Source organism: Enoplosus armatus, chromosome 16 (assembly GCF_043641665.1).
Source record: "Enoplosus armatus isolate fEnoArm2 chromosome 16, fEnoArm2.hap1, whole genome shotgun sequence".
Classification (NCBI taxonomy): Eukaryota; Metazoa; Chordata; class Actinopteri; order Centrarchiformes; family Enoplosidae; genus Enoplosus; species Enoplosus armatus.
In genome coordinates, this window is record NC_092195.1 from 2,543,583 (window position 1) to 2,570,539 (window position 26,957).

The window sequence follows — 26,957 nt, forward strand, 5'->3', positions numbered from 1 at the left end:
TCAATTAATTACTCTCTGGCAGGGTGACAAAGATGATTAAAAAGAATGATGAAAAATATTTCCTCACATGGCTCGCAAAAAAAAAAAAAACTCCTTTTAAAATGAAGCCAAATGCTCTCTAAAACAAGAGACACGCTGTCTGAGGAAAAGTTAAAGGTGGGTTTTTTTGTATTCCCAAGAGGGATTCCTTCTATTGAGGAAGGGAATGCAGAAAATGAGCCAGAGAGGATGTTTGTAGGAGCGGCTGTGATCATGAGCTGTGCTTTATTCTGGGGGGGGGGTAGCTGAAGCCTGAGGGGTAATGAGCTGCATCACAGCGTCCGTTCATAACCCCTCGCATCTGATGTCTTTCAGCGAGCACAGCCTATTTAACACTGTCAGATCAATTAGTAGGTGAAGAAAAGGCTGGCGGAGACGTGGAGCCTTTTGTTTACGACGGACGACTGCGGCACGAGGAGGTACAGCGCGGTTTTCGGGGGGGGGGGGGGGGGGGGGTTCATCTCAGCAGAAGGTTTTAATGTTCACAATGTGCGCGATTGTGCCTCGCTTATCGCAGGCTGAATCGGGGACTGTTGTGGTGAAACATGTAGGCTGAATCAAACACCAGGGATGTCGCAGCCGTGTGCTGTTGAGAGCGAGGCGAACACCCCAAGGGGCCGTATGAACACAGAAAATCTACATTTCAAGTGGCGCAGCGCCTCCGCCGGCTCGTACCTCCGCCTGCCGCTGAAATGCGCTCGAGCAGCCTGGGCCTAATTTTTCACTTAGGGTTGAGGACTCCTGACTGCGGAGGAGCTCAATCCATTCGTCACGAGGCCTCCTTTCGGCGTGGACATTTCTCAAGGAACGCGAAAATGTCATTTTCAACACAAAAACGTCTGACCGTGAAATCTCCCCCCCCCCCCTGCTGTTTGGCCCTTTCTCTGGAAGCATAATGGCTTGCTTCAGACAGATTAGCCTTGTCTTTGAGATCGGGGAGCCGACGAACAGACTGGTGACATGGCGAGGAGATTGCTTACCAGATCAGGTCTCAGGACAATTTTGGGATGGGTATCACTTGAATTTAGAGATGATCTTTCCCGATACTGATTCCGACACCTAAACCCGGGGTAACGTTCCGAAACCAGCGGCGTTTTGTTTTCACAAATACATTTTTACTATATGCCTCATTGTATGGAATCCATTGGGGAAGGCACGACTGTCTTCACCCAACTGACTAATGGGAAAAACTGTTTTCAAGGAGGCTCCATGAGACCATGTCTCATGCGTCCATAGTGAAACCTGGTAAACTGGTGGCCTTGACGTAAAAGCTTTGAAACAGTGTCCTTTGGTTGGTTGGTTCGGGCTTGTGCCCAGTTGCTATCAGGTCTGTTTGGCCTTGGGTCTGGCGCTTTGACGGGTCCCCCTCAGGTTTGGGCAAGACAGCCGGGGGTCGGAAAGGGGATTCACCATTCCAATCTGCCAGATCGGTATCAGCCCAGGCGCTAACCTCATTGGGTGGACCAGGCGTCGGCCTGACATGGCGATGTTCCACTCTGTTCATTTGCAGTAGCGAGCTGATTTTGATGCATTAAACTACTTCTGATACCTCATCCATCCCTGCACGTCTCACAACAAATAAATCTTCATGTGAAGGCCGTGGTAGACCTTTACTGTGAAATAAGAAGTGTTGACAACGCCACCCCAGGTTAGCTAGCAATACCAAAAATCGCCAGGGTGATGTATTTTTTTCTGAAAGAGCATTTCCTGCACTCTTTCTTAAGAAGCTCTTTTGAAGCATAACAAGCTAAAAAAAAACTCGGAAAACGAGGACTGAGGTTACATCTTATTGACGGTGACCTTTTAGCAACAGGAGAAAGCAAATGTAGGGAAGCACTAATCCGATCCAGTGGATTGGTTTCGGCTCTGATACTGACCTGATGAAGCAGCTTGGGTGAAGGGCCAGATGTGACTGATCCGCATTAAATACAGTTTGTTCATTAACGTCATTAAAACGAAAATGACGTTCAATATCATTATGCCAGGTATCAGATGGACACTCAGTAAGAGTTTAGGTGTCACATTACTGGGAGAGAAACTGCTTGGACGGTGGACCCCTGATTTAAACCCTATAGAGGAACTATGTATGTCCTTCAGCTCATTGCGTACGAGTGATCCCAATACGTTCCCACACGGTGAGGGTTATAGATCTTAAATTTAGGGAAAAGAACAGTGAGTTGAGGTACTGGGATCGGTATTCGGTGGATTGCTACTTTTAGGATGTGGTGAAAGGATTTGGAGAGACTAGGCCCAGCTGTGGCCGACATTTCTCAGCCTCCGGGCCGAGAAAGCATCCATGCATCAGTGAGTTTCCTTCGCTTTCTCGGCCCCACAGGAAATGCCTGGACTTCAGCGACTTGCTGCCTGCACTGGCTACGAGGCTGCGCAGCCAAACCCCCCCCCCCCCCCCCCCCAGCTTTAGAAGAATACCAAAATGCTGACTCAGTGAAAAAAACATGCAACGAAGGCTCTCACTCTTAGATCTTGACGGGCAGGAGCGCACGGCACCTCCGCCTTTCCTCTGGGGGGAAATAAAACCATGCGAACCAGTCGAGCCGCAGCAGAGTGCCTTTCCCACCCTCAGGGAGTGTGAGCAAACACAACACCGTTGCTACAGCGATCCTAATGGCAAACACTGCCAATCAGACATTTATTTATCTTATTTTTTTTCCTTTACCATCCCGAAGTCTTGATTCAGGCTTCAGACTGCTTACAAGGTCCATTCATTAAGCTCAGGCCCGGGCAAACAGGGGCACAATAATCTACCTATGCTATTCATGTGACTCACTGAGCCGGCACAATCCACACACACACACACACACACACACACACACACACACACAAACAGACTAGAGTGCCTCAGGTGTCAGAGCCAATGGCCCTTTTTTAAAAAAACGCACACACACACAATCAACAGGCCCCTACCTGCAATTTGGCGGCGGGTCCAAGGTTATCTCTGCTAGCTCTTTCTGGATTCTGAAACGAGAGGAAGATCGGTGTTATATTTACACACACACACACACACAAAACACAGACAGTTATATAAATCCTGCCTGTGAAATCAATCTGTAAGTGTACACGCTGAATACCTCATTGATTTTCTAATGAGCGCTGTGGCTGGATACAGGTATAAGTCCTGGCCGCGCACGGTCAACGCGCAACACAAGATGCACGGCTGAATATTTGCCGCCGTGAATTGATGCTGATGTCAAAAAGGGGGTGGGGGGCATGTCGGATAAAAGGATCACATCTGATATGTTGCTGCCGATCACGGTCCTGCACCAGCCCCTCACCCCCTTTCTTCAGGAAAGCTGTTGGGAGCATTTCCACATTAAAAAAAAAGGGTTTAATGAATAGACCGCAGCGAGGTCAGATTTCTCCCTAGTGGAGTATTCATTACATAACTATGCCAGTGATTTGCCCAGCAGCCGGGGGGGGTTATACTTTACAAATCACTCGGTCAGCTATAAATGCTGCTGTTGTTCCCTCCGTGCTTCTGATGCTCATGAGGGAGCAATGTATTTCTCACCGCAGCCTTGATGCGTCTCTGTTTCCATGCTTTTTCCAAAAACGTTTCCGCGGAAAATATTTATTTCCTTCTTGATCTGTTAATGTGCCTGCGTGGATGTGTGAAGTTATTCCGTCGCAAAAGCACTTTGCACAGTTTGGTTCTTCAATGTCACAATAACAGACATGGACATGGCAACATGGGTTAGGGTTAGGGTTCACCACTCTGAAACATGACTTTTCTTACATCTACGCCATTTTTCTTTTTTAGGTCATGCACCAACGGCCAAGGAGGCGAGTTCGAACACGCCGTATTCTGTATTGAGAACCCCCTCTCCCTTTTCCATTCCCCTTGCGTCTTGTTTTCACATGCTTCCCTGCTACGGCTCAAATGTTCAGAGATGCTGTCAAAACAAAAAAATGAAATAATTGACTACTTTTATTGATCGTCTGTTCACTCAGCTGTTTGTTAGCCGGGACATGAAAATAATTTGCTATTGCAAGAGAGAGGGAGACGATGTTGACATAATGTGCTGTGTGAGAAAGCAAAGTGAGGCTCAGTTACATTACACTACAACTCTTTTGTCAAACCTGTTGAAATGCTACTTGACTGTGCACTGGAGATAACATCTATCCGTGTGTATGGATAATGACAGGTTTACCGACATGCAGCTCTTACCCATTTACCTTTCAGGGTTCTTATCGTATGTCTGACAGGTGTAAATTATCAACAAGAAAAAACCCAGTTACATGAGAAGTGTTTCCCAAATCAGAGAGTTACTATCATGTCCAAATTGTCTCGTCCGCTACAAGCCTGTCCTTCTGTCTGCCGTGATAGCTTCTATATGGACAGCTTGAGTGTGTAGTATGTAGTAAGCAACACGCTGCAAGCCAGTAAAATTACTTTTAAGGGGTGAATGTTTAGTAGTAGACTAGTAGTGGCTATCTAACACGGCACGTGTTCAATCACACACACACACAAGTAGCATTAGCACATGATTGTGGCGACCCCATTGAAATGAATTGATTTTGCTCCGTTTTAAAAAGGCCTCAACGGCGTCGCGGCCACATTAATCCCACAGATTGCGGCCAAATTTGACAGTTCACCCTCTTACACCTTCACTTGCCATGCTGCCATTTTACACGTGTGCCACGGGCTGTCTGGCAGCTCACTGGTCGCCATATAGCTGCACCGGCCCCTGGTGTGAACCAGCTAAAAGCCCCTCCGAAACAAAAATAGCCGAAAGACAAAAAAAAAAAAAACGACATCATTGGCTGTTAAAGGCCACTGGGTATGCTGTGATTGAAATGCACGTTGTCTTGCGTGCAAAAGAACAACAAGCAGAAAAGCACAAACTGGGGGGCCGACAAAGATTGGAATGGCATCATAGGTTGATGGCACAGAACAGGGTGAGAGTAGCCTTTAAACCCCCCTCGGTGGAGAAAGGACAGCGCACGACTCACTCTGGGAAGGAGGGGGGAGAAAAAAAAAGACATATATTTGCAAAGGAGCCTGTAATACAATCTCCACGGTTATGGAGTCATTCTCAGCTCGAGTGCGCGCTGTGTAATTTTATCCGCAGTGCTTCCTGAGGTGGCACATTTTGACGGCTGGAGCTGGGGACCTGTTAGGGAGAGCGGTGCAACGAACAAGGCCGGGGGAATCCAGAGTGGGTGGGTGGGTGGGGGGGCTCGTGCGTCTTTAACCCAACACTTGCTTTCTCTAATGTCCCGCAGCTCAGTGCATTCCATAATCCCTTGAGCCACTGCAAGCACCAAACTATTACATCCTGCGTGCCTCGACAAATGCAAATAAGTTGGCATCATCTGAACGTGGGTTTTCGAATGGGAAACGCCAGCTTTGGCTCGTGTGTGGAGCGTCTAATGACTTACTGCGGAGAGCAACTACACAACACTGTACCTGTCAACCTTCCCATTAAGGGGTAACCCTCCGCCGAAGGTCCTTATTTTTTTATGATCGCAGCCATCTCTGACGCTGTATTTATTTCAAACTGAAGTCAGGGGCATTACACTAATTGTGACTGTTAGCTACCATGACCGCCCCAAACGGCCGCACAGCACCTAAGCCCTCTAGAAGATTGTTTCAAGCATACCCCCAGCCTTCACACACATATGTAAATGGGGCACATTTGTGAGTAAAAATAACATATTTAAAGCTCCCCTTTCAGTGCTTCCTTAGAATAACTCACAGAAGACACATATAACTGGTGTTCACTTGTACTAAGATTTGACCACAAGACATTCAATAAACAAACAATAACTATTTAGTCACTATTTAGTGGTATAGGTGTTAGGAGGTGATGCTTTTATGCCCAGTAGTTTGTTTCATCAAATTAAATGCAAGTCAGTAACTTAGCACAGTAACTAATGGCTGTTTTCCTTATTGATTCATTTCTGGGCTATTTTCTCAATGAATCAATGAACTGTTACCAGGAAATGTCCCCGTTATGTTTTCACAGAGCCCCAGGTGACATTCTCCAGCATCTTGTTTTGTCTAACCAACGGTCCAAAACACAGGAGGACTCAGTTACATAAGATGTAAAAGAGAGAAAAGCAGCACATCTGCTTACATGTGAGAAGCTGAGACTGTTTGGTATTTCGGCCTGCAGCACATTTATCGGAGCTGAACTGCTACTTTTCCCACTGATCAACTAACAATCAATCAACTCGTAGTCTCAGCACTGGAAAATGGCAGCCTAGCTGCTCTGACTGCTCTGGGGAAGGCCAGAACGCAGCGCGGCGGTGAGTGCTGAGCACCAAAGATGCAGAAATCAAAAGCACAACATGAGTACGGGACAGAGGGGCACTCGAACAGCTCAAACAGAGCCACCGGGGACGGCGTGGGCACGCGCCCAGCAGAGGAGGGCCAGTGTAGCGCGTCTACCTTTTGGCGCTGGTGGAGAGCTTGGCGGCGGTCTTGCTGGAGATTTTGGCCTCCTTCTTTTTGGGCTGAGTCTGGTCCCGCTGCTCGGGGCCCGGCTGCTCCGGAGGAGCCGCCTCCCTCTGCTCGGCGTCCGAGCTTCCCCCGCTGGTGTTGGGGCTGTCGTCCGGCCTCTGCTGCACCTCGCTGGACATGCTGACGCTGCACACACACACACACACACACACACACACACACACACAGTGTTATGCATACATACTGAACACGCAAAGACATACTCACCTACAAAAAGGTTTTCTGCATCTTTACCGCCAGGTCCTTCATCTGGATGAACACCAATGCTGCTCTGTTTGAATTAGAACTGTGGAGCACATTGGACCCCATTGTAATTGTGGCTGGTTGACTGATGATTATTCCCATTGCAGGATAATCGGTTTGCTATCATTCTTCTTTATTGATTGATTTGCAAGCACTAAAAGGCCTGTGGAGGAAATGATGAAAAACAGCTCCGTGAAAACTGAACCAACTCCAACCAGCCCACAACCCGAAAGGTACTGAGAACAGTGGCAAACCCTCACAGCGAGGGTTGGGCGTGCTTGCTCAATAAAAGGAACTTCAACAATAAGTCGAGGGGGCATCCCCCTGGCCGAGGGGGTCTCTGCTTCGACTCCAGCCTTTGTTTTGCGTGTCGTTTCCTGTCATCTCTCTCCGAGCTATCGACAGAAAACGAATCGGCGAGTTTCTGGTTTTGATCAGTCTTCTATGACGGGACACAAATATCTTTTGAGTTTTGGATGGTTGGTTGGGCAAAATGGCACATTTCGATGGCCACTTTTCACAAATGTCCACTGCTTGCGGACAATTTACAGCCCAAACAATTAATAAAGAGAAGAATTAAGTTAATCAATAATGAAAATAATCGTTGATTGCAGCCCTACCGAGGTCACTCCTCGTCTGGAGGGGGTGATTCTGCCTCCCCCTCCAGAGTGACACCCCACGCAGACCTCAGATCTTTCACCGCGCACCCTCGGGAATCGGCCAAGTTGAGCTGCTTGTCACAGGCCTCCAATCTCAATAATGAAAAGACACCTACAAGGTCATGTTCACTAAATATCCAATCCCTCCATCACTGCGCGCATGTGTGTGTGAGAGAGAGAGAGTGTATGTGTGTGTGTGCGAACCTCAAGGTGAATGCCTCTATTTACATCCCCCAGGTCCGGTATGAAAAATGGATGATCCAGGCGAGTGAGCGTGAGTGTTTTGCTGCACGCCGTTGAGCTGAAATGAATATCAAATTGGACAGAAGTAAGGGCAGATTGTTCAATAAACATGACAGCGGCTTTGGCCAGCTGACCCGGCTCCTGATGCCTGACAGACAGCCACTGCACGCAGGCTATCTGATGCAATTAACTGCATTTTCCGTGGCTATGTGGGTTGGGATGACACAGAGGGGCATCATTTCAAAGGTTATGACATGTGCGTGCTCCAGCGAGTGGGATCCTCTCTTCTATCATGGGGGAAACAGCGCATTTCCAGTTGCCAGGCGAGGACAAACACGCAGAAAGTTAACAGACAGAGCAGTAGATAAACAAGAGATTAGCCAGATGTTCTAACCCCCCCCCCCCCCCCCTCCCCATCAAGTCTGAAACTGTCAAAACACCTCAACCATAACTATCAACCATAGGTGAATCTTTCCTTACTGTGTGTTATTGAGCAGCCCTACAGAAAGAATCACACCCCAGAGAGAAAAACCCACAATCCCAATACACCCTCCCCCCCTTCCCTTCATCGTGGAGAACCAGCATGTCACATTCACTTCAAGCACTGCGGTAAACGCAGCACCTCTTTTCGGCAAACACGTCGTGACATTTGACTTTACTTTAGACCTTTTCTCAGTTTATGGAGTAAAGGTGTAATAAACAACCCAGCTCTTTCTTCTTCTTCTTCTTTTTTAAAGGGACATTTCAACTTTTACATTTGGTTTGCACTGTTCGTTTTTTTTTTGCGTACTTCAGTGGAAAGAGGTTGTGGGACTACTTGGCGAGCTATTGCAGAAGTTTCCATTTTATTGGACTCAAGTGCCGTTTGGTGCAATGGGTGTACACCGAATGATACAGCGGCTATTAGCGGTTTTTAAAGGGTCTATTACGGCATGCCCGTGAAGCATACACACACGGCTAAAGAGGAGGAGGTTTAAAATTGTTGATATTTCGGACGGAGTTCGGGGAGACGTTCTCTGTCTACGACGCACCGTACAGCAAAAGGAGCGTACCGGGCTAACGTTGAGTACCCCCGAGCACTCACCGACCCGGTCCCCGGGCTCGCTGGCTGTCAGCGAGGAGTTAACAGCAAGACAGCCTCGGTGTGAGACATCTTGATGTAGATAGACCGAGGTGAGGCTCCGAGGCACACTTATCAGATACCTAGCCTATCCGGTGTCGGAGCTCGAGCTGACCACTGGCAATTCTGCTCCAGCACAAAAGACAGAATGGATGCCCCCCACCCCCACCCCCCACCCCCCCGTCTCTTCCCCAACCACCACCGCCCCCTCCCTCTAGAAGATAACGTATTAAACCTGTATTCCATTTGTCGAGTTGAATTTGTAGAGAAGAAGGCGGGCGGCTCACCTTTATAAGCAGGCTGGGCGCACGGCGGCGGGAGAAATGTGTTATAATGTCCACTGTATATTCCGTAATCCGTCACACTGGCTGTCCGCTCCTTTCCGTCCGTTGCTCTGACTGAGAGAATGTGCCAAACCGCGACTGTCAAGGTGGCCATCGTTACACGCCTCGTTTCCGGTTTCGGCGGGCAAAATAAAAGCCCACCTTTCTCACGTTTTTTTTTTTCTTCCAAGAGAAGCAGAACCTTAGGAGATAAATATACAGTACTATTTTTTTTTTTTTACTTTCTCACTGCCACATCCATTATCTATGCCAGCTTATTAATGTATATAATGTATGTAGCCCTTGAATGCCATACGCCCCAGTAGACCGCTTACTCTTCTCACCAAACGTCTAGTAAGTCTTTTATGTTTAGGCAAGAGGTTCCCCAGTTCCGATTTCTCCTTTCGTTTGCCGCAACTTGACAAATCAGACCGCCTCCGTGCGCGCTCCCAAGCGAGTCCGCGCGAAATGTGTGCTCTCTCAAGCGTTGTGGCAGGCTTTGATGATAGTGTAGACTACAAAGGAAGTGCAAAAGAGAGGAATACAGTGTGGGCTCCCCCCGTCCATCGTGTTTGAAGAGTGTGTGCCGTAGGATTTAAGAGGCAATTTCCTAGATGGTAATGATTTATGGTCCAGGCGCTCAGACGCGCGGAGCCCCATTACAGCAATGGAGTTGGTAATGATGTCTGTGCCGTGGAGACCTGCAGCTGTCGGGAGGGATGTTGACCGCTGCCCCATTATTCGATTCCTCTAAAACATTGGGGCTAGTTAATACAGTTTAAATGAACAGTGGCTTTAAAACACCTCTGGCAGACCCCTAAATATACGAAGTTACTATACATAAGTAACTAAATGAAGACACTATTTCCTCCATATTGGTCATTCTATGACTATCTGTATCACATTTCTCGTGTAAGCTAATTCACTGACATTTTAAAATTACTGTTCATGTGTTGTGTCGACCAAGTCAAGCACTGCGGAACCTTTTAACTGGACGATGTTTCCCTACGCCGAGTACTGTGGCGGACGCTAGCTGCTCAACATGCGCCATTGAAAACAAACGTAGCAGATTCGGCGGGGGTCATTTCATTTTTGTGCTAACTAGTTAGAAGCTTTATCTTGTATTTAGTAAACGTGCGACACATTTATATTAAAAAAAATGGAGACTATTTTAGAGCAACAGCGTCGCTATCACGAAGAGAAAGAGAGGCTAATGGACGCTAAAACAAAAGAAATGTTACACAAGAAGTCCACGGTAAGTCCGCTTTATGCTAGCATTAGCACTGTTGCTAACCAATACTGCAAACATGGCAAACATCTGCAAGTTGACTTAAACTTGACCTTATCTCGTTTCTTTTTCTGACAGCTGCGGGAGCAGATTAACTCTGACCATCGAACAAGAGCAATGTTGGATGTAAGCGAGAGTTCTGATTTGTTTTCAACGGCTAGCGCCGGCTGGCTAACGTTAGCTCAGAAATATCGTCCACAAGGCAACATTTCTGCCATTACTTCCATTAACTACGTTTTAAAGACTAGAGACAAACAACGTAACTACATGTTCCCGCGGGTAGCACTCCCGGGAATAGCGTGTCAAAGAATTTCCACCAGTTTAACCATCAGTTAAACGCACCTTTCATTTTAAATTCATAAATATGCTTGCATTTATTTAACATATAATAGCATATCGATTGGTAGGGTCTGCTGGAACATTCGGCATATAAGTGATCCGGGTCTTAATGCAGTTATATTCCTGTGATTGGTTAACTCCACCAAAATGTGACCTTTCACAACAGTGCTCATTGGCAACCGGATATAGACACTATAGAAATTGTATACATTAAAATCACTTCTTTGTGCACAACATTTAATAGAACACCTGAGCCCAGCAATTCAGAGGTGCACGTAAGTCAAACTTTGCTGGTAAACAAAACAGCAATGTCCTGTTAGATGTTGAGGGACAGTAGTGTGTTTTAATGTTGAACATGAAAACAAAGACACTCTGTTTATCTTTTGACAGAGGTATATGGAAGTGAGCGCGAACCTCAGAGACTCCTATGAAGACAAAGATGGGTGAGTCTTCTCCAAATGACAGATGTTGTTGAGAGATTGTGGTGCTTTGAGTTGTTAAACCCAATATCTGTTGTGTGAAAAGTTTCACGGACGTTGCTTTCAGAATGTCTCTTTTCTATCAACTTGGAAACAGGAATGTTACTCATAATAACTTCATAATTATTATCATAATAATTATTGCATGAGGATTTGTCCCTTAACCAGTCTTTTTCTCGTCGACAGAATGAGAAGGGATGAACTTGCTGCCATCTCCGGACCAAACGAGTTTGCTGAGTTCTACAACAGACTGAAACAGATAAAGGAGTTTCACAGAAAGCACCCAAATGAGGTGGCTAACCTAAACTTGTAAACGGATAAAATAGACTATGTAAAACCTTTTTGAAACGGAATGTCAACAATAATGCTGTCACATGTTTCTTGTAGATTTCCATTCCCATGTCTGTAGAGTTTGAGGAGCTGATGAAGGCCAGAGACAACCCCAGCGAGGAGGCTCAGAGTAGGTCTACATACAGCTCAAATGTTTGTTGCAGTTTCATTTTAATAGGCTCTGTCTCACATCAGGAGTTTAACCTGGTCTTTGTCATGGTTGGCTTCACCACACACTGGTGCCTCCTAACTATAACTGGTCCTAACTGCGGCGTTTATCAGCTGGCTCTCATAAAACCAAGATCTTCCAGTCCAGCAGTCTACACTAGCGCGGTTACAGCCAGGATAGCTTTGAAGAAACTCAGAGCTATTCATGAGCTGCAATACATCTTCTCTTTATGATATCACTGGTCAGTGTGGTCAAATATCTAACTTACCTGCCATTTCTGATAATTCTTTATTACATATTGTCTGTATGGAAGTCTAGGGTGACAGTATAATAAACAGTTATTACAAGGCCATTTCCATCAGAAATGATCTGAAATCAGGACCTGATTTAAAACCAAATGTCAAAATAAACAAACACGCTGATCTGGTTTTATGAGACAGGCCCCAGATCTGTACTGGACGATTGAGTGAACTCTGTGCATCTTCCCTCCACAGACCTGGTGGAGTTCACCGATGAGGAAGGATACGGCCGCTACCTTGATCTCCACGACTGCTACCTGAAGTACATCAACCTGAAGGGAGCTGAGGTTATGATCCTTCTGCATAATTCATTTTTCACCTCCAAACTGAACCTATTTATTGATTTTTTTAATTTTTATTTAAACCACTCTCAATGTTGTTTTTCTACAGAAACTGGAGTACATCACTTTCCTGTCTTCATTCGATCAACTGTTTGACATCCCCAAGGACAGGAAGAATGCAGAATACAAAAAGTAGGTCCATCATGCTGCTAACACGCGTGCAGAACTTTAAGTAGAGTATATATTCAACACTTAAGACAAGGAAATGGACCCATGTTAGCCAGAAAGTCTTCAGTAACATACAGCTAACACCTAAACACTGATGTGTAGATGTGAATGTATTGCACTGTTGGATGCAGGTATTTGGAAATGCTGCTGGAGTATCTACAGGACTACACAGACCGGGTCAAACCTCTGCTGGACCAGAACGAGCTCTACGGCAAAGTGCTGTCAGACTTTGAGAAAAAATGGGAGAACGGGACCTTTCCAGGCTGGCCCGTGAGTTCCCCCCCTGACAGATTCTTTACATGTGGTGATGGTCGGAGTTTTGGTTCTTCTTCATCGCCTCTAACCTGATGTGTTGTTGTTGTTGTTGTTGTTGTTTTTTTTCTTCCTTAATCTGGTTCTTTGGACTTTAGAAAGAGACAAGCAGTGCTTTGACACACGCCGGAGCTCACCTGGACCTCTCTGCCTTTTCCTCTTGGGAGGTGAGACATTAAGTGCTCATACTTGAAGATTTAGCATTTTAATATTAATACCGAATGTTGCTCCCCCATGCTTCTGCTCATGTGTTCTTCTGTCATCCTTTTGCACAGGAGTTGGCTTCCTTGGGTCTGGACAGATTGAAATCCGCCCTCATGGCGTTGGGACTGAAATGCGGAGGGTGAGCACGTTTGCAGTAATGATAAAGCAGTAATAATTTTTGGTACAAGGACAACCACAACAACCACAGCGCATTCAAACAGTGCAGGGGATAATAGCAAAATAAAGGATTACAATATGCACAGTGGAGGTCAACCTGGGAACCTTGTTTGAAGTACTTTTCTACTTTACTTACTTTTCAATGGCAGGAAGTCAAATTGTAGTTTCCAGGCTGTAGTTCCTGTCGGCAGTGTGTTCTGATGGCGTTGTTCATTATGCTAAGTCGTAAAATCTATTCTAAATTTAGCTTACATTTAAGGTTTTTACAGACTCTTACATGAGTTTACTTGGCACCTTTTGCCCCCTATTTCTGACTGCTTTTACCAAAAAAAACAAGCATATTGTGTTACTGTGGCAACCAGCACCTGTGAGCTGTCTAACAGTATTTATATTGTTTTTGTGTTCGCAAAATGTAGTTCATGTAAATGTCCCGTTTTGTTTTATAAAACACTATTAAAAATGTACAGTTAAAACGAGGAACCCCGGGGTGTGCAAGATTGGGAATAGATATTAATATCAACAACAAGTGTGGAGCACGTCCTGCAGTCAGGACGGCTGATGGACTGTGGTTCTGTGTGTTGGACAGGACTCTGGAGGAGAGGGCTCAGAGACTCTTCAGCACTAAAGGCAAATCCCTGGAATCACTGGACCCTTCACTATTTGCCAAGAATCCCAAAGCCAAAGGCCCTAAAAAGTAAGTGGGTGTTAAAACTCCGGTCCGATGCTGACAGCGTCTTCATGATAGCGTTCGTTCATACAATTCCTAACAATATCCGTCCATCACTTCTGCAGAGACACGGAGCGTAACAAGGAAATTGCCTTCCTGGAGGCCCAGGTCTATGAGTACGTGGAGATCCTCGGGGTGAGTGGATATATCTGGAGCCAGCGGTTGTTTTTTTTTAATAAAACCGTTACCTAGCTTTGGAGAGTTGGCTGTAATGACGGCTGTCTATGTCACCGGCGGTTACAGGAGCAGAGGCAACTGACCCACGAGAACGTCCAGAGGAAGCAGGCCCGCACCGGAGAGGAGCGCGAGGAGGAGGAGGAGGAGCAGCTCAGCGAGAGTGAGAGCGAAGACGAGGACAACGAGATCATCTACAACCCCAAGAACCTGCCGCTGGGCTGGGACGGCAAGGTGCGGTGAAACACTTCCGCGAGGCTCAAAAGCGCCTTTCGGGTCAAATCAAGTCCATTTGCTTTATAGAGCACATTTAGCAGGGCCATGTGGCTCAGTGGGCTGTGTAACAGTGTCAGTATGGGACACATGATTGAACTAAACAGGTCCTGAATGCAGTTTTAAAGGAATAAGAAAGGCTTATTAGCTGATATTGATTTAGTGAACTCAAATCCAAATTACAATCAAATTACTAGATTACAGCTACCTCATGCTAAATATGCTACTGGTTGCATTATGGTAAATGTGGGATCCAGAGTTACTTTGAGCTTTACTCATGCTAGGGACTAAAAGTCATGATATCTCGTGCAGCTGGTTTGATTTTGGCATTTTAATCTGTCTGCAATATTAAATCCCCGGGCCTCTTTGATGCAGTACCTTTCAGAAAGCATTTTATCCTTCTGTATTGACATCGTTTGGGTTGGATTTGTGTTAAATCCTGGCTGCACACTGTTGTGTTTGTACTTGCTACACATTTGACTTGTGTTTGCTGACTGCTGCCCCCCCCCCTCCAGCCAATCCCATACTGGCTCTATAAACTCCACGGGCTGAACATCAACTACAACTGTGAGATCTGTGGGAACTACACGTACAGGGGACCCAAAGCCTTCCAGAGGCACTTTGCGGTATGTCGTTATTTTATCAAGGACTCTCTGTTGGATTCAGTGACCATCCTCGGGTCATCTCATCAAAATCAGCCAGTGACATCAACATAGTACATTGCTTATGGCATCAAGTGTGTTCTTCTGCCACTGAAGCGTGTCTTGTGTTTGTAGGAATGGCGGCATGCTCACGGTATGCGCTGTCTCGGAATCCCCAACACCGCTCACTTTGCCAACGTCACACAGATTGAGGACGCCGTCTCTTGTAAGAGTCCCCATCTGGTTACGAACGTCTGGATTGTGAAGAATTTTGGGAGTTGGTTTCAATAAGCGTTTTACGTGTTTGTTTGTTCCTCCAGTGTGGGCCAAGCTGAAGTCCCAGAAGGCATCGGAGCGGTGGCAGCCAGACACAGAGGTGAGTCTGAGAGGGTGGAATCAGGACAGCTGATTGGGAAATGATGCTCCCTAGTTGTAATATACATACTCATTCCACTACTTGTGTGTGTGTGTTTTTCAGGAAGAGTATGAGGACTCGAGTGGAAATGTGGTCAACAAGAAGACCTATGAGGATCTGAAGAGACAAGGCCTGCTGTAGACTGAGGAGAATATGAACACGTGGAGAAAAAAAACGTAACATCTAACGAGCGTCCTCTTTAAGATTTGCTATATTTTTTATCACCCTTTCTTCTTTTTATTTGTAAGTATTAATGTTGTTTTACAGACTGCAGCCCACCCTCATTCCTTTTCCTTTGACAACTTTGTAATGTGGCAGCCATTGATCATTCTAATAAACTGAGTACTTTTGTCACTGTGCTGTTTTTTTTGTTTTTGTTCTATGGAGTCTGGTTTCTAGAAGGATTTCTGTCCGTGTCCCTCACAATGACCTCAATGGCCAGAACTCAAGAGCTGACGCGGTGATTATGACAAAATTTCACACAGATGTTTAATGGTATTCAACGATGAAGGAATGACTTAAAGGATTTTAATGTGGAAATTGTACTTTTCTTTTTCCGCGAAAACGAACGCACATTACTGTTTCGAGCAGACTATTTGCGTGTATGTTTTAATACGTGTCCTGAGGCGATCTTTAATGACAAACTCATAGTGACTTGATCATTTGTTAATGGCGAGCAATTCATGATGCATCCTGCATTAAATCTCGAGTCGAGCATTACGTAAGTACATGTTTTGTATCCTTATCATAAAGTGTAATAAGGGTGCTTTTTTTTTGGCCTCATGTTTTGTGGTATTTAAGGAATAAAATAACAAATTAAACATTTCAAATGGTCTTTTCAAATTACAGTTGACACCAACAATATTTCACTTGCTCATTTTATTTTATTCTATTCTATTTTAGATTTTATTACAACTATTTTTGGGGTTTTGGCACACATTACCTATTACCCATCACATTATTTTCTTCACCACTTCCTGAAGCTTGTATGCTAATGAGATGGCGGCGTACGTGTACGTCCAGAGCACTGATAGGTCCAGCGCTTGTGAGTGCTCTCAGTGGTGCAGTGGAGAGGGCTGGCTAAGTGGCGGCTGGCTAGCTTACCTGAAAACTCTGGCGACTAAATATGTCAAGCAGCAGCCCCTTGTGGGCCTTTCTGCCAGCTCTGGAGCTGAAGCCGACTCTTGGTGTTGTGTTCGTAAAACTACACCTGGCAGCGCAGGTAATGTTTGCTCAAGCATTTTGCCCGGCACGCTAACGCTAACAAGCTAGCTGGCAGCTAACACCTGGATACGGCAGCAGCGGGCCCAGCACCAACTATGGAAGTAGCCTGGAGGCCTCAGAACAAACACCACTCAACCACAGAGAATAACAGGCAAAACGACAGTCTTTATTACATTAACGTCATTCAAAAACAGGGTCCAAGACCCCCCCTCCCCGGGGTCTATGCTTGGGTCACCGTCCAACTCCCCGGGGGACCGCGGCTTCGTCAGACGGCACAGCAGAAACAGACAGGGACGCAGAGAGTGGCGGCGCCCGGCGGCTTGCCCTCCTCCCCGTCGTATCTGTCTTCATGCCCCTAACCAGGTGCGAATGACCCCCCCCCCCCAAGAAGTGAACGCAGCCACACAGCACAACAGCACGCTCCCTAGGTTACCCAACCTCCCCCCGCAGCCGCGCAACCAGTGACAGCTGATGTCCATTAGCTCATCGCCTGTCGGTCCAATGGTAAGTTCAACACACCACAATAGCAAGAGAATATATCTAGTGTTCCAAGTAGGACACAGCAGATGAATACCTTCCTCTACTCCCCTCCAAACAGATTGTTTACGCCTGCACGTCTGCCCCTAATAGTTCTCCAAATTGCTCCGTCGTCACCATGGTTACAAAAAATATATATATATATAAATAATATATATATACATTTCATGCATCTTCTGAAAAATGGCCCAGTCGCCATCTTTTCTTCCCAAACTTTTCCTGTGCAGATGGACTCGTCACGCATTCTGCCTGCATTTCCATTGTCTGTTGCTTTCTACTTCCTACACCTCTCCATTGCAGTGGCAAATGTTGTACGTTTTAACTCCACTACATTTATTTGATGACTGCAGTTACGAGTTACTTTGCAGATTCCGATTAATGATACTCATTTGTGAAATGAACAAGCCACCGAGCAGTGTGTATATATATATACACATATACATATATAAAACAAATGAGCCCTACCATTACCGGCTGCATTAAAGCAGCATATTAAATAATAATCATAATCATCCAATCAAGGAATATATACGATGTGGCGGGTCAGAGTCACGTATGTGTACGTATATGTCTGTGCTCATGAAACTAACAGCCAGTCTCAACTTGTGCAGTATCTGTCCGTGTCATCATATAGATACCATATAGGCATCTGGGCACAGGTCTGAATTCCATTCGACACTCTTAACCTCATCGGGTGACCTCAGAGTACCCCCGACACCCCCAGTCGCTGGCGTAAACGATAGACTACGGCTGCTTTGGTGAGGTCCGCACATTCACATTAGCACTAACAAAACTGAATTGAACAGACTTGGAAAAACGTAGGGCGTGCGTTTGAACACCCCTGTCAACAGTGTGTAGCTCTGAGATCATCTCCGGGCCCGATGCCGTGGTTGCATTGCAGTGATGGTTACATAAGAGGTGTTATCAGCTTCACTGTAAACAGGCTTTTTAAAAAGGTGTTTTCTTACAGGCATGTATTTATTCACTCCAAGCCACTACAGGACACAAGGTATTAGTTTGACAGTTCTCTGTACTCTGTTAGTCCATCTTAAATCAATTTTTATTGTCAATATAGAGGAGTTAATGTATTTAAAATACATAAAGTATCTGAATAGTAGTGGAATAGTACGGTAGCAGAAAATAGAAATACTCAAGTAAAGTACAAGTACGTGAGGAACTGTACTTGCCGTCCACCGCTGGGTATGCAGACTGTGTTAACGTGTTCATTTCCTACAATTCTGCTTCTTTACCACATGAGGATCACCACATCAGGACATCAGGAGGGTATAGTTAACCTCCCCCCCGTCCCCCGCCATTCAATTTACTATTACATCCATTAATGATGTGTTTCTTGGTGGTGCTTGTAACCTCCACCAGATGGGGCTCTTGTATCCAAGAGCGTTAGGCTCAGCAGGCCCGAATTCTAAAATAAAGTACCAGTTCAGTAATGAAAGCTTTTCTCTTATCGCTGTTGAGTTTGCATGCATTGAAAACAAAACACACTCATGTTCTGTACAGCGTCTTACAATCTCATCATATCATCATATCATCAGGAGGAAAGCAAATATTGTAAGGCTCTGTTTGAAATGCTTATTGATTAACTTACCGTCATTTTAATGAAGAACTGCCAAAGGGAACGAATGGAAAAAAAGTTAAGGGAGTCAAACTCTACTGTTCCCGGTCCGAAGCCGGGCGGAGACACCCCTCTACAGTGGAGTTCTGCGCTGCACTGAATTGTCTTTACTGTGGTTTTACGAGTACAGGATTTATTATTGCATAGACTCATGACGTCCTTGGTGGGCCAATAAAAGACACGTCTGTTCTGATATCCGTACCGACAAAACATTAAAAACATGAATTCTTCTTTAAATGTGCAGGCTAAACGAAATGAGAAAACAATGTACAAGCATTTTTGACATCTGATATTAATATCAAGGGCTGTGTGCAACCACACACACACCCTGGAATAGCTATGTTTCCACAGGGATATTGTGGAGAGAATTCCTAATTAATGAGCTGTCTTAGAGTTCCCTGCACTGCCCCATTAGAAACCTTTAGTCTAGCCATGACTTGACGCTGAGAAAGCTCCTCTTTGCCCAGAATAAGAGTTTGACTTCTGACACTTTCACTTAGTTCGGATGCCGTGTTTCCCACTGGCCGTGCATTTCAATCAAAAAAGACGCTAGGGTCACGATCAGGTTTATATCTCAAATAATCCAAATGTAAACATTTATTTCAATACAGAAATTCTCAGCGAAAACGGATTCATCTTGAAAATGACTGGGCGTTGAACTGAACAAAGGAAAACATAATAAAACTCGGAAGAGATGGAGGTGATGATGAAGGGGGACCGACTACTCCCCTCCTGCTGCAGATTGGCGATCTTCTTTGATTTCGAAGAGGAAAAGATGAAAATTTAATTGAGCCATCCAAAGTCTTCCAGGAAAACAACCATTTAGATGGAGGCCAAGCTAACAGAGTCACTGAAAGTAGACTGGGCTAAGGTTACTGTGCGGGGTATTTTTCTATTATGTCCACTGTTCTTGGGGTAAATATCCAACCTTGCCCTCTGATTGCTATATTTGGGATTCCTGACCCCTCACTTGCATTTAACTCTACACAAAAGGATATTATAGCTTTCACATCCTTACTAGCAAGACATTTATTATTGTTGCATTGGAAGTCTGCTAAATATCCATCTATTTCCCGGTGGCTTAAAGACGTCATGTTTTTTTTTAAACTTGAGAAAATTAAATATACGTTGAGAGGATGTACAGTCAATTTTTTTCACAAATGGCAACCCTTTATTTCCTATTTCGCTAATTTAGAGGTACTACCTGATTGAATGTGTGCCTGTTACTGTTGTACCTTTTATATTACATGAATAACCAGTAGTATGTGTGTTGGTGATGTGACTGTGTACGTATGTGTGTGTAAAAAAGAAAAGAAAAGGCAATTTGTATTTATGAAATTGAAAGTATTGTATTGTGGCTTTCAATAAAAATATTTTGGAAAAAAAAAAAAAGAAAGTAGACTGGGCAGAGAGCAGTCTCAGCAAGACTCTGAAGCACCTTTCCTTTTTTTGGTAAGGTGGATGAGTGGGTAGACTAGCCAGTCAGTCTTCCTTAGTAGTGGGGGCATATGTATGTAAACTTTGGGATTCATGTTAAATCACACTGTCACTACATTATTTTTCTGCAGACTTATACTTTAGGGCAGGCTACATTTCAATATATCGATGCTGAGAAATAAGATGTAGGACGTTTCAATTCCATATGTACAAACTTCACTCATATTGTTCACACTGAAGATGGGCTTACCTTTGAGCACACAGCATTGAATGCGCATGAAGTGTTTTAGTATGTTAACTAATAATGTCAGCTACCTCCGTGCAAAGTCTTTCCCAGCCCTTTGTGGCGCTGCTGTCCAGGATTCTGACCTGTACTCCACCGTTTGTGGTGCAGACGCTGTCCAAGGTCGCTATTTTTGGTGTTTTTGGTGTATCCTGGTAAACACCATTCAGAACATCCCTCATTTTGGATAAAATTATAAGCTCTACGAAATTATATGTTGTTTTTGATTAATATTTTTTCCCTATTTTTGATTTAGAAACTCAGTAAATTATTATTTTTTATTTGTTTATGTATCTATAGTCATTATTAATTTATTTAATCTATGTACAGTTGTTATTTAATTAACAGTAACCACGTACTTTTGTTCTATGTTTGTTATAATTCCTGTATTTTGCATGTGTTTATTTTTGAATTGTTTCAACAAAGGCAAAGACAAAAAAAAACAACCTTGCCAGTCCTGCCATGCCTAGATACGGTTGCTATGCTATGATTGGACAGTCGTTGTTTGGGGGCGGGGCTTCAAATGTTTTCTTTTAAGTTCCTTTTATTTTTACTGTGAAGTCCTTTTGGAATGTCATGATGTCATTGATGATGTCAGAGATCAAAGGCAAAGGAGCATTTCTATACTTACAAGTAGGCTAATATCTGGCCTATGAGCTTGTATAGAAGACCTAAATCAAGTGTTAGTTTAGTTCAGATTTACCAGAACACATTCACATCCTTCAAAGAGACGAACACAGTGACTACAAACTGATACAAGCCGGGGCTATGAATACCACACGCACACAAGAGGAGATGGATCAGGCCCTTCCGCTGGCCACAACAGACGCTCTTCGCCCACTCTTTCAACAATTCCTGGAGAAGCTGATGGCGGTACAGTGGGCCGAGCTGAAATCTGGGTCTATTGACAAGGCCACAGAAAGCATCATAATGAACATGTGTGTGGATGTAATTAACATTATAACCAGACACATTTGTGATGCATTGAAAAGCCCACCTGACCGGAGTGACTCGACGCAAAGTCCTCCCAAACCATTCACGTACACTTCTGGATCTGATGGGTCACAGAAAAACATCAGTATACATGCAGACGAAGTCTACATTTGTCTGGGTGACACTATTTCACTCACTTTTGCGGAGGTGATGGGTGTTACGCATGACATCGGTTACCCGAGCACAAAATGGGTGACAGAGCTCGTGGTAGACGAAATAACGGAGAGGGTAAACTCCGAGCTCTCCAAAGGTTCTGGGGGAAGTGAAAACAGTGCAGGCAACGGTGAGGAAAGCAAACTCAAAGCTGTCTCCAAGTCTTCCACCCGCAGACTAAGGGCAATAGTAAGGCACATGGTGAAAATACTTAAAAAATGCTCATGCATTTTCAGCTCCAGTATTGACACGAAAGGTCAGCAGGTAAGTTTAGAAGCGGAAGCTGATACCACTGAAACCAAGTCAATGTTGGAGACATCGACAAAACAGTCAAGGCAGACCCCCATAACTCCTCTGGAAGAGGACGGACCAGAGCAAGTTTCTTCTGGGGAAAGCTTCATGGTTACAACCACCAAAGCCGTGAAGAAGATCCTGGAGGAGCAGGCGAGTGATGTCAGTGTCTTCGAGTTCAATGACGACCAGGAAATCAGCATGCTTGTGTCCAGCGCCTCCCAGGATACAGACAAAGCAGCATCGGAGATTGTTCAAGTCTTAATGGAAGAACTTGAATTTGAGACAGATGGCACACCTAAGAAGAAGTCTGAATCTGAGGTTAAATCTACTTCCTGCTGGAAAAGGGTGGGAAATAAAATCAAGGCATTTTTTGTGCAAAAATTTGCCAAGGCGTCAATCCTCAGCTTTGTGGCAAAACTGAGGAGCAACCTTAGCTGCTTCCCATCAACTACAGGAAAAGCATCACTAAAGCTGCTGATTGAGGGGGTGGATCGCCTGGTGGAGGACATGATCCCACTAAAGGAAGATCAGGAAGTTAGGAAGGGCACAGATGAGGAGTGCCTCTACCAAAGGCTTGCCAGTGACATTTCCAATGGTCAGCACGGAATGATGGCCGAGCAGCTGTGTGATGTAGTATCCCACCATCTAAAACTTGGCAAAAGATACAAGCTGGAGTTTAAGATCGAGATCAAGACTGAAGTGGACAAGTTTATGAAGCTGATGTGGAACTGGCTCAACCAGCAGGCGCAACAGCATGAGCGAAAGAAGGACCGTGTGAGTGTTGCTCTGAGGCAGATTAAGAGAGAAGTGGGTTGTCTTGCACTCGAAGAGCACCCCTTGGTCCCGGAAGGTCCCACATTTGTGTCTGAAGCAGCAGCAGCACCAGTAGATGTAAACATCAGTAAATCCCCAGACCAAGATTCCAGCGCAGGAAACAGTGAGGAAGGCAAACTCAAAGCTGTCTCCAAGTCTTTCACCTGCAGACGAAAGGGAAGGTTTAGCTGCATCGTGAAAGCACTTAAAGAATTTGCATGCGCTCCCTGCTCTGGTAGTGAGACGAAATGTCAGCAGCCAAGTTTGGAAACAAAAGCTGATACCACTGAAACCAAGTCAATGTTGGAGACATCGACAAAAGAGGACAAGTCTAGACAGACCCCCGCAACTCCTCTGGAAGTGGACGGACCAGAGCAAGTTTCTTCTGGGGAAAGCTTCATGGTTACAACCACCAAAGCCGTGAAGAAGATCCTGGAGGAGCAGGCGAGTGATGTCAGTGTCTTCGAGTTCAATGACGACCAGGAAATCAGCATGCTTGTGTCCAGCGCCTCCCAGGATACAGACAAAGCAGCATCGGAGATTGTTCGAGTCTTAATGGAAGAACTTGAATTTGAGACAGATGGCACACCTAAGAAGAAGTCTGAATCAGAGGTTAAATCTACTTCCTGCTGGAAAAGGGTGGGAGGTAAAATCAAGGCATTTTTTGTCCAAAAATTTGCCAAGGTGTCAATCCTCAGCTTTGTGGCAAAACTGAGGAGCAACCTTAGCTGCCTCCCATCAACTACAGAAAAAGCATCACTAAAGTTGCTGATTGAGGGGGTGGATCGCCTGGTGGAGCACATGATCCCACTAAAGGAAGATCCGGAAGTTAGGAAGGGCACAGATGAGGAGTGCCTCTACCAAAGGCTTGCCAGTGACATTTCCAATGGTCAGCACAAAATGACGGCCGAGCAGCTGTGTGATGTAGTATCCCACCATCTAAAGGTTGGCAAAAGATACAGGCTGGAGTTTAAGATCGAGATCAAGACTGAAGTGGACAAGTTTATGAAGCTGATGTGGAACTGGCTCAACCAGCAGGCGCAACAGCATGAGCGAAAGAAGGACCGTGTGAGTGTTGCTCTGAGGCAGATTAAGAGAGAAGTGGGTTGTCTTGCACTCGAAGAGCACCCCTTGGTCCCGGAAGGTCCCACATTTGTGTCGGAAGCAGCAGCAGCACCAGTAGATGTAAACATCAGTAAATCCCCAGACCAAGATTCCAGCGCAGGAAACAGTGAGGAAGGCAAACTCAAAGCTGTCTCCAAGTCTTTCACCTGCAGACGAAAGGGAAGGTTTAGCTGCATCGTGAAAGCACTTAAAGAATTTGCATGCGCTCCCTGCTCTGGTAGTGAGACGAAATGTCAGCAGCCAAGTTTGGAAACAAAAGCTGATACCACTGAAACCAAGTCAATGTTGGAGACATCGACAAAAGAGGACAAGAGGACACTCGAAGAGCACTCCTTGGTCCCGGAAGGTCCCGCACTTGTGTCTGAAGCAGCAGCAGCACCAGCTTCTATCGCTGATGACCCAGCTATCAATGATGAAGCTGCTTGTGAGACCACAGCACCCCCAGTCCAAGAGTATGACGAACACTCATACGTGATGCTGGTGTCAGGGCTGGTGAACCAGATTCTGAAAAATTCGACCATTAGTCTGTCCGATGATTTCATGCAAGTCACCTCCGTGACACTGTTCGATATGCTGAGGGCAGAGATCGCAGGCTCTGACATTGCTGTCAAGCTAAGTGGCCCCCATATTAAACGGACAGTCAAGGCAGTGCACAAGGATCTGTGCAAGATAATGGGCAGTGCAGGTATACTGCGGATGTGCATGGTGTCACAGAATGCATCAATTTACAAAATTATAATTGAGACTCTAAAAAAGCACCTGGTGACACCAAAAAAGAGAAGCAGGCTTTGCACCATGTTCAAATCGATTTGCACGACCATGGTCAAGCCTTTATCTGCCTGCTTCAAATGTTGCCGCAAAGAGTAATCGCTGGCTGTCCTAGGGTGGGTGGGTGGGTGGGTGGTACGGACCTTTTTCACAGCCGACATGTTGACTTGACACAGCAGGAAAAGCACCTTTTTTGTGAGCTAGTTCCAGGATCCTAGTAATGTGCTTGCTGGCTCTTGCTTTGACAAGTCAAAACCTCTGTCGTGAAAAAAGGTCCATTGGGGCCTGAAATCCCATCTCATGTCCAGCTTATCGTCTGTGCTAGTAGGCTCAGTATGGCTAGAGTTCAACCTGGATACGATGCAGGACTTCAGGTCTCTCAGGGCTGCACAGGTGCCTCAGTGTTCAACACTGGGGCCTCGCAGCATTAAGGTGAGGGTTCATTTTCGGGCCTCGACCCCCTTGCTGTGAGGAGTACATGCGTGCTCACTGTGTTGCTGAGGGTTTACTCCGAGTGCTTCGGTTTCTCCCACAATTTACTTAAAAAGTAAATTTAAAAAACCCCCCCAAAAAACAAAATCAGCATGCTTGCTGCACCTGGTGACACCAAAAAAGAGAAGCAGGCTTTGCACCATGTTCAAATCGATTTGCACGACCATGGTCAAGCCTTTATCTGCCTGCTTCAAATGTTGCCGCAAAGAGTAATCGCTGGCTGTCCTAGGGTGGGTGGGTGGGTGGTACGGACCTTTTTCACAGCCGACATGTTGACTTGACACAGCAGGAAAAGCACCTTTTTTGTGAGCTAGTTCCAGGATCCTAGTAATGTGCTTGCTGGCTCTTGCTTTGACAAGTCAAAACCTCTGTTGTGAAAAAAGGTCCATTGGGGCCTGAAATCCCATCTCATGTCCAGCTTATCGTCTGTGCTAGTAGGCTCAGTATGGCTAGAGTTCAACCTGGATACGATGCAGGACTTCAGGTCTCTCAGGGCTGCACAGGTGCCTCAGTGTTCAACACTGGGGCCTCGCAGCATTAAGGTGAGGGTTCATTTTCGGGCCTCAACCCCCTTGCTGTGAGGAGTACATGCGTGCTCACTGTGTTGCTGAGGGTTTACTCCGAGTGCTTCGGTTTCTCCCACAATTTACTTAAAAAGTAAATTTAAAAAACCCCCCCAAAAAACAAAATAGAGCAGATTTCTATTGTGGAGCCAATCAGAAGACAGGACAATGCCCGTGCACATTCTTTTGTCCGTACTTGTTTAAATACACTGGATCAGGGAAATGTAGTTTGTCAGACTGTGGACTGATCAACACTGTTGTTGGTTAGGGAGAGGCACATCTGATCCAGAATTCTGTAATTGCTCATTGCTTGCTGAAAAGATTCACTAAAGAGTTTGAACTAAATTCTTCGGTGTGGACAATCACTAATTTCTTGGTCTTTTAAGTATTCTGAATACTGTACTCACCCCGTGGGGTGATAGTTTTTCTGCCAACAGCACCAACAGCAAAAACTCCTTTAATTTGGTGACCCCGACGTGATTCTTAACTGACCAGCAGCGACTGGACAACGAGCGCGGGAGGCAGGTGAACACTGCGGAGGAGAAAAGGGGATCCCAACTCACAAGGTAAGCACCACCTTTTTAACAAAAGTGTGCATATTGGACAGTACTAAATTATCCTCCAGCACGTAGTTCATTCTTCCTCCTGCTAGTATTGAAAAAGGTGTAATCAAAGGAGCAAGCAGTGAGCAAAAAGGTACATAACGTAGACAATTCAGAGGAGGTTTCGGACCTATAATTCCTGAAAAGTCTAGTGTTATTGTTGCATGCACACGGGTTCTACGAAGTAGGGGGCTTCGGGCCTTAAAAGCCTACACGTAGGTGAGTCTCGTAGGGGGCTTTGGGCCTTAAAAGCCTACGAGATTGGCATTGTGTTATTGTTTCTACGAAGTAGGGGGCTTCGGGTCTTAAAAGCCTACGAGTAGGTGGTTCTCGTAGGGGGCTTTGGGCCTTAAAAGCCTACGCGATTGGTATTTTGTCTCTTAAAAGTTTTTAAGAGGGTTAGGGTTAGGGTTAACCACCCCAGTACTGGTAAAGTATTGGGGTGGTTTGGATGGACAACTCCTTCATGAATTAAAAGATCGGGATACTGTGTGAATCTTAACACCCAGTGGGAGACCGCAGTTTCTCTCTAGGAGGATCTGTAGAAGATTGTCTCTCAGCAGCCCCGATTGACCTACAGGAGTAATTAATGA

The 26,957-nt window shown here is 45.4% G+C and overlaps 2 protein-coding genes across 3 annotated transcripts in view; one reads left to right on the top strand and one right to left on the bottom strand.

Annotated features, from left to right (window-relative positions):
* LOC139299476 (ubiquitin-conjugating enzyme E2 E2-like) overlaps positions 1-9,183 on the bottom strand; it is a 48,943-nt gene extending 39,760 nt beyond the window's left edge. The window contains exons 1-3 of the mRNA XM_070922384.1: positions 9,076-9,183; positions 6,452-6,649; positions 2,965-3,015 (exon numbers count right to left, since the gene is read on the bottom strand). Coding sequence (XP_070778485.1) covers positions 2,965-3,015; positions 6,452-6,642 — 242 coding nt within the window. The 5' untranslated portion in view covers positions 6,643-6,649; positions 9,076-9,183. The remainder of the gene's footprint in view (positions 1-2,964; positions 3,016-6,451; positions 6,650-9,075) is intronic.
* Positions 9,184-10,229: 1,046 nt separating this feature from the next.
* Positions 10,230-15,801, top strand: sf3a3 (splicing factor 3a, subunit 3). 2 transcript variants are annotated; one of them, XM_070921506.1, is made up of 17 exons: positions 10,230-10,366; positions 10,478-10,525; positions 11,129-11,181; positions 11,404-11,509; positions 11,605-11,677; positions 12,211-12,302; positions 12,406-12,488; positions 12,656-12,794; positions 12,935-13,003; positions 13,112-13,179; positions 13,804-13,911; positions 14,010-14,079; positions 14,188-14,352; positions 14,907-15,017; positions 15,168-15,258; positions 15,353-15,408; positions 15,511-15,801. In XM_070921506.1, the coding sequence occupies exons 1-17, from the start codon at positions 10,271-10,273 to the stop codon at positions 15,586-15,588; spliced, it is 1,506 nt and encodes a 501-aa protein (XP_070777607.1). In that variant the 5' UTR covers positions 10,230-10,270; the 3' UTR covers positions 15,589-15,801. The 2 variants fall into 2 exon arrangements, with proteins under 2 accessions (XP_070777607.1, XP_070777608.1); XM_070921507.1 differs by lacking the exons at positions 11,129-11,181; positions 11,404-11,509.
* Positions 15,802-26,957: the final 11,156 nt, after the last annotated feature.

Bases quoted from the DNA above. Each gene is read 5' to 3' on its own strand.
- sf3a3 (XM_070921506.1), top strand. From the start codon at position 10,271: ATGGAGACTATTTTAGAGCAACAGCGTCGCTATCACGAAGAGAAAGAG. The intron at 14,080-14,187 runs GTGAGTGGATAT...CGGCGGTTACAG, and splicing joins AGTACGTGGAGATCCTCGGG to GAGCAGAGGCAACTGACCCA. The intron at 15,259-15,352 runs GTAAGAGTCCCC...TTGTTCCTCCAG, and splicing joins GATTGAGGACGCCGTCTCTT to TGTGGGCCAAGCTGAAGTCC.